The following is a 15,896-nucleotide window of genomic DNA, read 5'->3' on the forward strand; positions in this document are numbered from 1 at the left end:
ATAATTTTTAGAAAAATCAAAGATTTGCTATTAGTATAATTTATTTATGAATTATACTAAATACAATATTGCAGCATTAAAATATTTCGTATATAGAAGTATTAAAAATAATAATACAAAAAATAACTTTACTAAGATCAGTTTTATAGTAAAAACTGATCTTATAACTATAAACATATATTTCCGGCATGGATTTTGGAGCGCATTTTCAAATTTATAATGCCTTGTGCCCGCCACTGTTTTCCGACTAAAATACCGTAGAACTTTTATTTAGTTGACGAACATTAAAAGTTCGTTTGCTTTTCATTTAGTGTTTAATTTTCTATCTTTAAAAGATAATACAGGAAGTCATTTTCTGTTATATATACAGAGCCGTAACTAGCCATTCTTGTGCCCTGTGCAAGAATTTGCATTTAGGCCCCTTAATTTATTTGGTTTTTTGGGAAAATAATAAAACAAATACATTACAATAGATTTTTAATAAGATTTATTTTAATTGAATTTTTCTGGCTTTCATTTCAGCAAATTCGTTAATTACATCTTCATAATTAATATTTTTAACGATATTGTATTCTATTGAAATAATAGAAGTATTGAATAATCGTTCTTGTTCGCTAGTTGATCTTAAATCATTTTTTATTAAGTTTAACTTGCTAAAACTTCTCTCGCACGAAGCAACAGAAACGGGAAGAGTTAGAAATATTCGAAGAGCGACGTTGATATTTGGGTAAGACTCAATTAAACCAAAATCATGAAGCGCCTATAGAATATTAAGAGGAGATGCAGTTTCTATATTTTGTTTATATTTCTATATTTTCGTTACTTCAAAATTAAAACTTTTAATTTCACTTGTGAAGTTACTTTTTTAAATCTTTGCTATGTTTAATAGCGAGATCTGCAGCCGAGTTTTTTAAATCCCCAACACTCGTGTATTGTAAAGACGAGCCACAGAGAAAGCAAAAATCGTCGCAGATAGTTTTCATTTTTTCATAACGCCAATCTATTTGACACAATAGTGTGTCAAGAACACTGTAAATTTGTATTTTAAATAATTTTTCGGGTGTCAAGTTACTTCCTTCATCTGGCGTTTTATCTATTTCCATTATCTTATCTTAATTCTTTTTTTTTTTTTTTTCGTTTATTAAGAAATCCCTTTTCTATACTGTTTGGTTTGTTTTAAGAATATGATCAATAATAGCATCTGTTAATATTGTTGGCCATAAAGCTACAGTATATCATTTATTACTTCCATGTATCTATATATATCGAAGCGCTTTTCTGGACTATTTCTATAAGATATGAAATGGTGTTGAATTACAAACTATATAAATAAATATTTTCAACTCTGATTTTGATGTAGTTTAAAATTCATTTTTAATAACAATTTAAAGATTCTTAATCTAACTAAAAATGGGCCCCATTTGACTTCAATAAACCCTAGACTCCAACAAACCTAGATCCGACCACGGGAGGCAGTTCTTGATCAGTTTTCATTTTGAAAATGATCATTCTACAGATGCAATAGATACCGGTGCAATTATATTTTCAAAAATTACCAGTTTGACGATTTAAATTATAAAATACCAAATTTGTGAAGCTCTAAGCATTGCCTTTTTTTCTTTTTTTTTTTTGCCTATATGCAAGACCGCTTCTGCATATATCATGCATTTATGGATATTAAATAGACTATAATAATAAATTAAAAATTAAAATGTTTACGTAATTTAAATGGTTGAAAATACCACGTTTAGTCATCATCTATTTTCTAGTTGAATTTTAATACTTTTTCTTCACTTTAAACTTAGTTTTACTATTGTAATTCATGTAATATTTATTAAAATAATTATTCAATTCTGCGTATTATCATTTATTATATTTGATCTTACATCAAAATTAAATATTTCATTAAAAGAATAGAAATAATAAATTCGACAAGGATAATAAAATTACTAAATTATAACGAAGCTTTATTATGTAAATGAATTATTTTATTACATTACTTGATACTTCTTCCATCTTTAAAATGTCGATTAATTATGCTGATAAGTTAATAGAAAATTTATCTACTTCGGGAGTTGGCTAAAAATAAATATTTATTCTGCTGCACAAGCATGTTTTAAGATAATCTAAAGCTTGACACCAATAATAAACGTAACTTATGTAATACAGTACATGTAATTAATATCGTTTCAATTATCATAGCTTATCAAGCTGGGGGCTAAAGATTTTATAAAATCAATGTTTAAAGTTCATACATAAAAATGATTTCATATTTTTTTCCCATAATTTAAATAAATTCCTGTTCGTACAGAACCATTTTATTTAAAAATATATNGAAAATAGAAAGCTGAAAGTCCAATGTAAATGAAACATAAATAACAAATGTTAATACTGTTCAAATTGGTGACCTGCAGCATCAATACAATTCTGAGTACGAGTCACCACAGATTCTGTACATCGTATCAAAACGTCCAATGAGATTTCTCTACACACTGCTTGAATCTCATTCCAAAGAATGTCTAGGTTACGTGGTTTACGTTTGTACACCTCATCTTTTACTGTGCCCCACAAGAAGAAATCCAGTGGTGTAAGGTCTGGAGAGCGTGGTGGAAACTCGATTGGCCCCCTGCGTCCTATCCACTGGCCCGGCAAATTTTGATCCAGGTAAGCTCGTACGTCCCTGTGATAGTGCGGCGGAGCACCATCTTGTTGAAAATAAAAATCATCATTATCGTATAATGCACGAATGGCAGGAAATATGGAATCAGCAAGCATTGTTAGGTAATTAATACCAGTTACAGTGCCTTCAAATCGAAAAGGTCCAATGAGTCCCCTTGAAGACAAACCGCACCACACATTTACACCAGGCAAATTTACAGCTTTTTCAATTGTAATGTGAGGATTTTCTTCACACCAGTAAACACAATTGTGCCTATTGACAGTTCCATTAAGTTTGAATTGGGCTTCATCCGACCAAATGATGCTACCCATAAATCCCGGTTTACGTATCACCATCTCCTGAATCCATTCACAAAATTGCAACCTTCGATCTGGATCGTCGTCATTTAGCTGTTGCACCAGCCTTGGAATGTAAACACGATACTTGCCTCTCTTCAGAATGCGTAGCACGCTGCTAGCACTTACATCACTTTCACATGCCCCTTGCCTTGAAGATTTGTTAGGAGAGCGTTGAAACAGTTCCAAGACTGCCGTTGATGACTCATCACTTGTAGCTGTTCGAGGCCGACCTGAATGACCTTTATGCACATCACACACTGTTCCATGAACTTCGAATTTGTCTCGTATGCGTGTAATTGTTAATCTTGAAGGTGGTTCTGTATCATACTCCCTTCTCCACTGTCTTTGAACTTCATTTACATTTTCAAACTTCCAGTACCACTTAATAACCTGCTTACGTTCTTCAAAACTCAAACGTACGTCCCCCATGTTGATATTACAAATTCCAACTGATAATATAACATAGAGGGACGATTATGCTGCCACCTGGCGAAGAAATATAACATTAGCCTTGTAGAGCGGGAAAACTACAATAGTTCAAAGTGTGTATACATTTTTTTGAAGCACCCTGTATATATATAGGGCTTTAAACAATAAAATATTCAGAAAAATTTCATTTTATTGAAACTGAAAAACACTTTAAATCTGAAGTTTAACTTATACAGTATTTATAATCATTAATTTATTTTAAACTTTAGTTAATTTTGTGGTTAATTCAGAATCAGTGGAGAGACACTCAGATGAAAACATATTAAACTGGTTAAGGTATCTTCCTTTAATCTATGAATTAATGTACAAAAGTCTTTACATAGCAGTAGGACGAACGTCCGCACGTGTCGACAGACAGTAGTTCTAACAAAGGAACAGGTTAAGACAAAGGGTCATAAAACCTTTTGTTTGGTTATTGGGTAGGTCCCTCTAGTGGGTCAAATTGGTATGCGTCGAGAGTATCGACAAATTTATTCATTACTTAACACTTTATAATGTCTTAACAAGATAGCTGAAATGTATACAGTGTGTCCCAAAAGTATAGATAATAAAACAGAATTTCAAAATTTGAATTGCAAAAGAAACTTAAAATTATAAAAATAAAAGGCATCGCATAACACTTACTTTGTAGTCAAGTAGTAATTTAAATACTGGATCAAAACTTTCCAAAATACCACATGCAAGAGAGTTTAGTACGGAAGAAATTGCATGAATACGGAAATTGCTGTTTTAATAAACATATATACTCCTGAAAGTTATAAAATTTTGGAAAAATCATCACTAATACCTTCTAAACATCGATCAGGAAAGCCCAAAATCATATCTCAAATGAATGATAATTGAATTGTACGTCTTGAATCACAACAGAATAAATCAGTTCGTCAAATTTGGTGTGAAAATGGATTTAAAATATCAAAAAGCATTGTTCGTCGAAGAATTTCAGCAGCTCCACATATGAAATAATTGGATACCTTGATATAAAAAAAAAAACATCACTAACAAAACGAAACAAATTGGCAAAAATGAAGTGTGCTAAAGATCACATGCTGTGGAATGACCAGTGGTTCTCAGTCCTTTTCAGTGGTAAAAAGAAATTTAATTTGTACGGCCTAATTACTGGCATGATATGAAAGAAGAGTGCATTTTTTTCATCAGGTAACAGGGTGGTGGTTTTGTTATGGTGTGGGAATGCTTTGGATTTAATGGTTTGTCAAATTTAATAATTTTAACTGATAGACAGACATCTAAAAATTATCAAGAAGTCTAAAAAATAATTTATTACCCATTGGAGAAGAAATTGGAGGATCTGATTGGATTTTCCAACAGAACAATGCCAGTATTCATTGTTCACGTTCAACAACTAAGTGGCTGGACGATCATAATATTCAAGTTATGAAGTGGCCGACAAGAAGCCCAAACATTAATCCTATTGAGACCTTGTGGGACATTATGCTCGAAAAATTTATGCTAATAACAGGCATTTTACGACGTTTTCACAGCTTAAACAAGAAATCATTGAGTGCTGGTTTTAAATGGATCCAGAAATTTCACAAAATTTAATTAAAATCAGTGTCTAATTGCATTTTTTAAAGCCATTAACCATAATAACAGTTCTACAGTAGAGCGTCGTTTATCCGAATCAATTGGGGACTGGAGTTGTTCGGATAACCAATTATGTACGAAAAAATATATTAATTTATCCCGTGTTGAAATTTTTCTCCGTTGCGTGTCGCTTCGCGTTGAATTTTCGTCGATGTTAAGCCTAACGAAGACTATTGTATCGTTAAAAATTATTTTTTTATTTTGTACGAACAAAATAAATATATTGAAAAATATAAAAACAATAAAAAATTATATTTCAGAAGTTAATTTAGTATCAAAAACGTAAAATATTTGAGTAGCCCAAGACATAGCCAAAGATTACAGCGCCACAGCACTGGCGAAAATTTAAATTTGTCGACTGGAATCAAGGTCTTAGAGTATCTAAGACCTTGGACTGGAATTCCTTCGGATAACCGACCTTCGGATAAACGACGCTCTACTGTATTTCATATTAAAACAATTTCCATCAATTTATGTTATGAACTACTGCTCAAAGTTTAAACTTATTCTATATTTTTGGGACATCACGAAATACGTATTTTGTGTTTAACACGTTATGTAACTGTCAAATATTGTAAAAACAATTATATAACATTGTATCGCGCTATAAATAAACAATAATAATCACTCGCATTGTGAAATACTTAATATAAAAAAATAATAACGTAGATTATTTACATTGTTGGGACAAACTGTACTTGAATAAATGGGCTTCTTTGACCATTAAAAACAAAATTAAATGGGATTTAAAAGGATATCATTGTAACTTTTTTTAGTAATTTTATCATCATCATCTTATGAAAATAAGCTATAAAAGCTTTTTGCATCGAAAAAACTTTTTAAAAAATTCAATAAGAAATTATCTTGCAAATACATTATTTATATTAAATTTACATATATTGTAGAAATACAATATAGAATATTTTTTGAAGATTTGTTTATGAAAAGAAATATTTTTTGGTATAACATGACTAATTTCTTAGACATTTGCAGTTATTTACACAATAGTTTTTTTTTCTCGTGTAAAAGATTACTCAACAGGTTTCTACGAAATATTTATTTACAGCGGAACCTAATTTAAAATAATAAGCCTGTACAACTCTAACATTAAAAGAGATAGTTAAAAAGATTACTCAAAAAACTATTATTGTGTTATTGATAAAACAACGTATCTAATCTAAACGTATAAACTAATTAGAAAGTAAAAACTTTCATACAAAAAATCGATTTTACATCTTACATGCAAAATAATCGATAAATCGATTATAACAAATCATTTATTAATTATTTTCAAAAAAATATGTAAATCCAGTTAGTTATAACACACGTTGTAAACTTGAGAGTACCGAACGTAATTTAGAAACGTATAGCGTATGTGTAGCTGTAAAAAGTACATCTGCATGGTTATTAACTTGAAACACGTCAGTTAAATTTATAAATACAGTAATTTAATTATAAAACTTATACATGTAAATTATATATATATAAGAAAAATGATACTTTATTTCATTTATAGATACGTTATAAAATAAACGTTTTACATAACTCCGTATAGAATTTTTGCGAACGTAAATTACTCGAGAAATTTTCCATTGATACATTAATTCCCATTAGAATATGCGATATTTTCTATCGACATGGCTGATCACAAATGTAGTTTTATGTAAATTATCAAATAATATAACGTTATCGATACTGTTTGTAATTTTAGCATCAAATATTTTTCTATTAATACTTTAATCCGTTATGACGTTTATTGTTTTTTTAATACAATCACCGATCTAATTATTATTTAATTTTTAAAATTTAAAGTTTAATTTTTTTTTAAAAAAATACTGTTTTACATCGAGTATTGATTAAGTCACTCGTACTAAAAATTAGGGAGAGAAAAAAAAACTTTAAAAAGACTACCGTAACAAAAATCAATTGAATTGAGAAAATTTATGATACTTACCGGATAAGGCACAAAGAGTGTGTATGTATTTGCTGATGTGTTAAGCTATAAACTTGATTTCTATCTGATTGTAAAAGCGTTACGCAACAAGGGGAATTTTTCTAACAAAATAATACTTTTTGTCCTACTGTTTCACAATGCGGAAAAAATTGCTGACTGTACTTACTTCATTTCTACCTTGTTGATAACACGAGCGAAACAGAAAATGATGGATTCCAACTGTCACAATCACGTGGTTTTTATCGTCATGGTTACCGTTGACAATGAAATCAACGTAAGAAATGAAATTGAATAATTTTCTAAACCCACGTGGATTGTTATAAGAATGTTATTTTACGTTATTATAAATTATGTATATAAATTTAAATTTATATACGAGGTAATTTCCGGTGTGAAATCTGCTACACAGGATTATGTTATTGATATAATAAATCGTATCGTGAATTTCTTTCTGCATTTTTAAAACGATCATGATGATTCGTTCATTTCTACTTACGACGTTTTCTTCTTAATTTACGTAATGTTAGCACTGTGAAAATATTACATGCAATATGAAACAAAATGAAAATATTTAGAATTTTATTACTCAAATCTGAAATGTTTTGATATAAATATTTATTAAGTCACATAAAAAAATGGCATCAGTTCTTTCAGGATTAGTATGAAAAATTTGGGAAAATTCTACAGCCCAATGCTAGATAAAACTCGAATACGTGTTTCTGATAGATAAATTTAACTTGAATTAAAGCCAAAAACAAAAAAATGTAAGATTAACTATTGATTTTGTTTGATGTCATCGTTCTTTCCCAAAATAAATTTATTATTTTAATTCTTCGTCTCTGTCTTTTAACGTACAAGGTAAGAAAAAGTATCGGCAGGGGAATTTCGAATAGTATTTGTTATATTTCATTTGATAACACGTGTGGAATGTTAGGTAGCAGCATATTATTAGAAGTAAAGCAGTGATTGCGGCATTCAGAGCAAAACTATGTATAGACATACAAACATCGTGATCAATATTTGGATTTAGGTTATCATAGATGTAAATAGGATCAAATTGAGGTAAATCTTCGGGAGAATAAATATTAAATGAACGGCGCATGTTAGTTTCCATGTACTTCAAATCCGTACTACGTGGAAAACGATCCACGTGTCCATTTGTTAAATTATTTGGCCGAAATGGTCTGATAGATGAACTTTTATGGTTAATCGATGTACTTGGCGCTGTTCTACTAGATGATGCATTAGATAATATCTTTGGAACATGCTGAGTTTCTAGCGTAATTTCTTGAAGGCACGAACTGTGACATCCTCTCTTACAGATATTAACATTACAGGCCATAAAGACTTCTGATTTATCAGGAAATTTAAATGCAGAAATAAATGCATATGCTATTACCGTAGCTGTAGTAATTCCAGTCTGTTTAGTACGATAAAATCCATCGACAAGTTTAGCTTTAATTGGACAACCATCCGCATCTGTCAATTGAATTCTACGAGTTTCTGGAGAATTGAAATCTGGAGAATCGAAAGCGTAACAACTTTTAACCATGAGATCGAAAATACGTTCTTCGTCCCTTATAAATATAGCTAACGTTAGAATTTCTCCAATTTTGACTAATCTGTTTACACGTGGAGCAAATGGGCCTTTACCCAACTGAACTTCCATCCAACAATCGACTTGATCACCAGAGAAAACTAATTCCTGTACGTCTAACATGTCCACTCCTACTGGTTCGAAGTTAACAAATTTATCAATATTATTTGTCCATTCGCATCTCAAAGACTGCGCTCGATCCCATATTTCTTGATAGTTTTCATCATTTTGAAAGATAATTATATTAGATAATGAAAAATGACTTCCCGAATTGCCTTTGTCGTTTCTAGACGTTCCGCAACCTGATAATGGAATGAGGAAATCGTAAACAGTAGAATCTCTGCCAGGATTCACGTATCTAAAATAACAAAGAGTAAATATTTTGAAAACAATTGTTAAAGTTTAAAATATATCAAATTTAAACTTCTCGGTACAAACCAATATAAAGTACTTTGGTTGACAGCATTTAAAAAAAAAAAAAATAGTGAAGTATTTTGACCTCATTGATTAAGTTTTGTCGTGACAATTTTCTTTTCTTTCAGTACAGATTTAAAGAAAATTGCAACAGAAAATAATTGTTAAACATCTTTTTAAAAAAATATCAGATCAATTTTACCTGCAAAGTGAATTACTGTAGTACCCTTTAGAATAAACGATTCCGTTGAATGGACGATCAAATTCGATGTGAACGTTCATTCCATTTTTATCACACTGAACATTGAGAGTTACAAGCCTCGGAACAGTTGTTATTACGCAATTTATCAATCCAATTATCTGTAATAATATGGAAAATTACTGTGTGAGGGAAGCAAAAAAAAAAAAAAAAAAAAAAAAAAAAAAAAAAAAAAAAAAAAAAAAAAAAAAAAAAAAAAAAAAAAAAAAAAAAAAAAAAAAAAAAAAAAAAAAAAAAAAAAAAAAAAAAAAAAAAAAAAAAAAAAAAAAAAAAAAAAAAAAAAAAAAAAAAAAAAAAAAAAAAAAAAAAAAAAAAAAAAAAAAAAAAAAAAAAAAAAAAAAAAAAAAAAAAAAAAAAAAAAAAAAAAAAAAAAAAAAAAAAAAAAAAAAAAAAAAAAAAAAAAAAAAAAAAAAAAAAAAAAAAAAAAAAAAAAAAAAAAAAAAAAAAAAAAAAAAAAAAAAAAAAAAAAAAAAAAAAAAAAAAAAAAAAAAAAAAAAAAAAAAAAAAAAAAAAAAAAAAAAAAAAAAAAAAAAAAAAAAAAAAAAAAAAAAAAAAAAAAAAAAAAAAAAAAAAAAAAAAAAAAAAAAAAAAAAAAAAAAAAAAAAAAAAAAAAAAAAAAAAAAAAAAAAAAAAAAAAAAAAAAAAAAAAAAAAAAANTTTTTTTTTTTTTTTTTAATTCTTGAAACAATTATACGTATATTTTTTAAATTAAATTATTTCATGATAATATAATTAATTTAATAATAAGTTTTTAATTATTTCTATTTAATAATATATTTAATTTTTAAATTTTTCTGTTAAAAATGAGATTTAAAGCGATTGCTAATTAATTAATTAATTAATTAAGTGTAGGTAGTCGAATGTTATGCTATTTTATAGGACAATAATTAATGTTTTTTTTAAATAAATTTTCCTGAAAGATAGTGTTATTTAATTAATAATATTATAAAAATAAAATATATCTATTATTGTAATTTAAATATGTTATTTTTTTTGACATTCTCATAACAGATTATTATTTAAGAGTTTTATAAATCGAATTATTTGTATAATGATAAAAGTTAATAGATAAATTCTGTAAATTTTAAAATTAAAACAGAAGAATTTAAATTCAGAATCGATCTTTAAATATTAATATTTTAAATTCTAATATCTATCAAAATGTAAAATTAATAAATTATTTTTTTTTTAATTGTAAAATGATTGTATTGATTAAAATTGTTGAAATGTTAAGATTTAAAGATGATTTAAAGTTGTAATGTTTAAATAATAATAAAAGCTAGATAAGTTAATCGTAATAATAAGATCTAAATTATATTTAAAATAGCAGGAAAGCCAATAAGTTCATTTATCTAAGCTCATATTTATAGAAATCTCAAAAATATTTGTCGCAAATTATTTATTTTATTGCATATTAAAGGGGGGAATTCTAATTTTTGTCAAATTTTATTCATTACAAAATATAATACAATTTTTAAACTCTGTTTTAAAGATATTAGAGGCCTCAAAAGATAAATGGCCTGACCCTCTATTGATGTGAAAAGCTTGGAACTTACACTACAACATTTATAAATTTAGCATTTTTATATTAGTACATAATGTATTAAGTTATAATTTAAACACTGATTCTACGTTTAAATTTCCATCAAGTTTTAGTTTTAAAATTTATAAAATTCACTTACTAATCTTTAGTACCATACGGTACTAGTAATTCAAATTAGGAAACTATCACAAAAAAAAAAAAAATAATAATAATAATAACATATAAAATCTAACATGGAATAATGAACTTTGATCCGGTAGCATCGGTTCCATTTACAAAGATCAAACGTTATATTGAACCTGTTAAGGTCTGAAAAACGACCTAGTTTACGAGGATCACTAACATAAATATGTAAAAGTAAGAAGCGTGTATGAAGAATTGGTGCCACTTTACAAAATTATTAAAAATATATACAGGTAATTATAGTTTTAAAATATTTATATACAGTATAATATTTCAAATCTTTATTAATTTTAATATTTGATATACTAACGACAAGTTTTTTAATCGTGGCTTCGCGTATCGAATGTATCGATAAGAATTTCGAAAGAAATTAATAGAATTAATAAATAAAAAGATTGAAGATTATTCCTATTTTTTGTAATTTTTTTTAAACATTAGAACTTAATATTATACAAGTATAAATAAAATTGCTTTGTTTTATTATTATATACACGTTTAGTTCTAAAATTATGTTACAGTTAATCATAATTTATGGTAAACAATTGGAGGTAAAATAGCGTTTTTAGACCTTTGGTGGAGTTCAGAAAAGGAAGATGCTCCTCCAGAAGGGGTCGAAATGTCGTTCGTTTGCCTTAACAGGTTTAAACTGTTATATCTTGAACGTGAGCTATTCAAAATTAGAACGAGAAGAGAAAAATCTATTTTTTGAATTTAGTTTATTTTTATTCTTGACCCTATATTTGCTAATTTCAAAAAACAGAAATAACATATGTATTGTATAGAAATATGCTTTCATTAAATGTGCTTAATCTATTTTAAACAATAGGGGTTTAAGCAGATGTTTTTTAATCAAAATGGAAGTAAATCAAATTATTTAGGTTGCATCTTCAATCTTTTTTTGTTTTTTTTTACTTTTATATTTATAAACTAAATTGTTAGATCTATATAGAGAAAGTATTATTTTAAAATGATATATTTAAGCATTTTTATTTATATAATTTCTTTTAGGATTATATCAAAGTTATATCAATTTTAATGAATTTCTATTCTTTTTAGTTTAATTTAATATAAATATTTCGAGAAAAATACATTTATTTTGAATAATGTAAAACCTTTGTTTTATAAGGTTTCATTGCTTATTAATTTAATTTCCTTTTGTATATTTATACCTAACATAAATATAGTAATATTTATATTAATTTATTTTTATTTACATACAAATTTTGTTTAATATATATTAATTATATTAAATAAAATTTGTGCGTAAATGTAAGATAAAATTATATTAATGAAAGCATTTTTATGATGTTTATTTAATGGTTACTTATCTTTAATTTAACATGGTAATACTAAGAAAAAAATTTATATGTAAACTACATTATTGGTATTTAAACTATGCTTTAATGATAACTTAATTTTAAACTAAAATACATATTGTATGTAGAAACAAAGGGAAAATATCTAATTAACGTGGATCCGAAAATTTCTTGTTTGCGAGGGGGGAAAAAACCCTTAAATTTGTAGCAAGATTCTGTTTAAAAAGGGTCTGTTTAGAAGGCAGAAGCGAGACGTTTGCACATCTTACGTATTTAGATAAACATCTTTTAAAAAGACGTTTTTAAACAAGAACCTTGCTATAATTTTAAGGGAGTTTTTCTCGCCAACGAGAAACTTTTCCTTTGTTTTTATGCATAGAATACGTCTGCCAACTTTAGCTACACATTTTACATATAACAGATTTTATGTATAAATTAATATATTTATTTACACATTAAAACTGTTATATAGTATAATGTATTAATATAAAGGAAACTACATTGATAAAAGAGATGCTAAAAATTTGTTTATTTTTTCTTTATTTAATTGAACTCTAATTAGAAAATTAAAAAAAAAATATATATATATATATATTAGTAGCGTTGAATAACATAAAGACCCTAATATTAAACTAACATATTAATACTTACAAGTAAAATAAAGAATAGAGCTGTCGACATCTTTATTTTCAGTAAAACTATAAAGATAAAATGTTTTTAAAATTTTATAGAGAAATAAAAGTAAAATAATTAGCTTTTTAATTTAATTTAATTTTTAATAATTGAATTACTTCTTTTAATCGAGAAAATTATTAGTGAAAAACTCACCTTAGTGACTAAAATCGATCCTACTTTTGTTCCTTCCTGTATGATCTGCATCCATTTTATATGCAACTATGGCACACTTTCTAACCTCTGATTTGCTTCAGGCACGTCTTCTTTAATACTCATCCAGTTCTCTTTAATATGGGACGTCACAGGGAAATTTTCTTCTTTAAATACATCTTCCTTCATTTAGAATTTGTGCGCTCGAAAATGAAAGGTCGCGATTTATCTGCACTTTTTACCTTATTACTAATATTCGCACGATTATTATTTAATTTATTTTTTATAATATATAATATAACAAAGTGACGACATAAATTAATGCAAAATAATTATATATAATATTTTTTTTAATTATTAACTAAAATTTTCTGTTAGTGAGTTTACCCATAGCCCAGGGCTTTATGAAAGAAATGTATCTATTGCGTGCGTGTGACTGAGTGAATAATTTCGATCGTCAGTATATATACACCAGTATATGAAATTGGAAATATGCATAATTTTTCAGAAAAAAATACAAAAAAAATTAATTTAATAGCTTATTCATCAATAAATTGCGAATATTCAAATGTTAATAATATTTTCTGCAACCTGAGATCATTGAACATAGCAAATTGTGTAACTTTATTAGAAAACCTGAAATAAATTTATAAACAATTTGTTTTACGAAATTATTCAATATGTGGCAAAAATCTATTCTTTCTGTTGAAATATATTTAAAACATACATACAAAAAAATATATATTTATATAAATAAATATGTTGGAGTGAATTTTTATGAAAACATATAAAATTTGATAAAAATTATATATATATAGGGGAGACCGGGGCAACTTCGGCATGCGGGGCAAGTTTGTCAAGCGCTTTTTTTTAAAAACAAATTAAAAGGAGACTTTGGTTATAGGTTAGGCAGTTGAGTTTTATTGGTGGCTTGTTGAGTGTAGTGTTTTTATTGTTCTCCAACAAGCGTAGTTGAATTATCAAGCAAATTTTCATTTTCGTTCAATTCCATATAATATTTTTTTTCCATTTATATTGAATTGGCAGGTTTTGTTATAATTCCATGATAACGAAAGTTACTTTTCCTGTTAGAAGGATGTAACTTCAACTTATTCACGTGGCCAGATCGTGGCTTGGCATTCTGTTCTCAGGGTTGTACTTAATGTTTCGAAATCATGACTAGCGGGGTAAGATCGGCAACATAAAGCCACATTAGAAGCAAAGGATAAAAATCAAACAGATGATAAATGAAAACATGTTTGCATTTGTTATTCATGTATATATGTCTTTGAACTTGCATTTCGTTGTAATAATATTAAATGGGTGTTGGATTTGTATTTCTTTGTTTTAATAGTGAATTCCAACTTATACATTGTTAATAACATAATTTTATATACGTGCCTATCTTGCCCCATTACTGTTGCCCCTATACCAGGGGCAACTTTAATAAAAATAATTAAAATAATTACAACTTTACAAAAAGAGAGAAGTTGCCGATCTTGCCCCGGGTATAGGGGCAACTTCGGCAATTTCTCTCTTCTTGTAAAGTTGTAATTATTTTAATTATTTTTATTTCCAAACTGATTTTAATCAGTTCTATAGTAAGAAAACGTTCCAATAGACAATATGCAAAGCTTTTTTTTTTCAGTTTACAGCAGTATTTATTACACAAAATTTAAGTAAAGCTTAACATGCCGATCTTGCCCGGTCTCCCCTATTTATCTTTATAGATCTAGATGAAAGTCAAAATAAATATATATGTTAGATAAAGAGTTCTACGTATTGGCATCAAATTTGACAAAAAAAAACCCTAAATCTCACCCCTCTTAACTTAAGCTCGAGCAATTTTTTTGTGTTTTACAGTTTCATTACCGTAAATATTCAAGTCAGTAAATATACATTTTAGTTACTAAGACCATTACTTTTATCACCCTCTCACAATCAACTTCATCAATTCCTCACCCCCTCAAAAGCTCGAGCAAAGCTTAGCACACGCGGCTAGTATTTACATATAATTTAATTTTGGTCTAAAATATTGAATTCATCCGACAGTTTCATAACAGGAGAACGTTGGTCCATAAGTGTTTATAGACCAAAAACTCATTTTTGTGAATTTAATGTAATTTAACCTAATTTAGGTCTAATGCAATACCTTTATACGTTACATTTCTTTTATAATAATATACATTATACTACATTTTTTTTTATTTTTTGTAAATTGGAAAGTCTGTCATATAAGGAAACATATCTAAGATATTTTGATAATTTACGCCTAAGAGAAAACTGGTAAAAATAATTTTTTTAGAAAAGTTTATGCTACATTTTACATTTAAAGGATGAATCAGACCAAAACGTTTATTATAGTAATAGAATTTTATTCGAAAATTTCCCAAAGAATATAACACAAATTTGGATGCTTGATTTTAACGCGTGAAAAACAATCTAGCAGCTATAATAGTAGCCTAAATTACTTCTTTTATGGCTGGGAACCGGATAAACAAATCTACTGTTGGATCTACTATTCAACCACAAGCTTGAATAGTATTCTTTTTGATAAAACCTATAGAAAATATACAAATTTATATCCAAAAATTGGATTGATTTAATCGATTTTTCCGTTTAAAAGAAAAAGGAAAAAAAAAACGTCTAAAATTTCTTTTAAATATATTGGCAATATTTCAATGCATAGTTAATAT

General features: G+C 27.1%; 2 protein-coding genes across 2 annotated transcripts; both read right to left on the bottom strand.

The window, feature by feature from the left end:
- Positions 1 to 2,341: 2,341 nt before the first annotated feature.
- On the bottom strand, positions 2,342 to 3,486 carry LOC111629700. Its single transcript, XM_023373595.1, has one exon. It carries the CDS (start codon positions 3,445 to 3,447, stop codon positions 2,386 to 2,388), a length of 1,062 nt encoding a protein of 353 aa, XP_023229363.1. The 5' UTR covers positions 3,448 to 3,486; the 3' UTR covers positions 2,342 to 2,385.
- A 4,207-nt stretch (positions 3,487 to 7,693) lies between these two features.
- LOC111629692 lies at positions 7,694 to 13,389 on the bottom strand. The gene is made up of 3 exons (XM_023373580.1): positions 13,279 to 13,389; positions 9,277 to 9,434; positions 7,694 to 9,018 (listed from the first exon to the last, which is right to left on the bottom strand). Exons 1-3 carry the CDS (start codon positions 13,387 to 13,389, stop codon positions 7,884 to 7,886), a joined length of 1,404 nt encoding a protein of 467 aa, XP_023229348.1. The 3' UTR covers positions 7,694 to 7,883.
- Positions 13,390 to 15,896: the final 2,507 nt, after the last annotated feature.

The sequence above is a fragment of the Centruroides sculpturatus genome, unplaced genomic scaffold, assembly GCF_000671375.1.
Source record: "Centruroides sculpturatus isolate CEXI.00-Female unplaced genomic scaffold, Cexi_2.0 scaffold460, whole genome shotgun sequence".
NCBI classification, from domain to species: domain Eukaryota; kingdom Metazoa; phylum Arthropoda; class Arachnida; order Scorpiones; family Buthidae; genus Centruroides; species Centruroides sculpturatus.

Excerpts from the sequence above, each read along its gene's own strand:
- LOC111629700 (XM_023373595.1), bottom strand. The coding sequence starts at position 3,447 with ATGGGGGACGTACGTTTGAGTTTTGAAGAACGTAAGCAGGTTATTAAG.
- LOC111629692 (XM_023373580.1), bottom strand. The coding sequence starts at position 13,389 with ATGAAGGAAGATGTATTTAAAGAAGAAAATTTCCCTGTGACGTCCCAT. Across the intron at positions 9,435-13,278 it reads CAAATCAGAGGTTAGAAAGT|ATAATTGGATTGATAAATTG; the intron begins GTGCCATAGTTG and ends ATATTATTACAG. Across the intron at positions 9,019-9,276 it reads TACAGTAATTCACTTTGCAG|ATACGTGAATCCTGGCAGAG; the intron begins GTAAAATTGATC and ends TTGTTATTTTAG.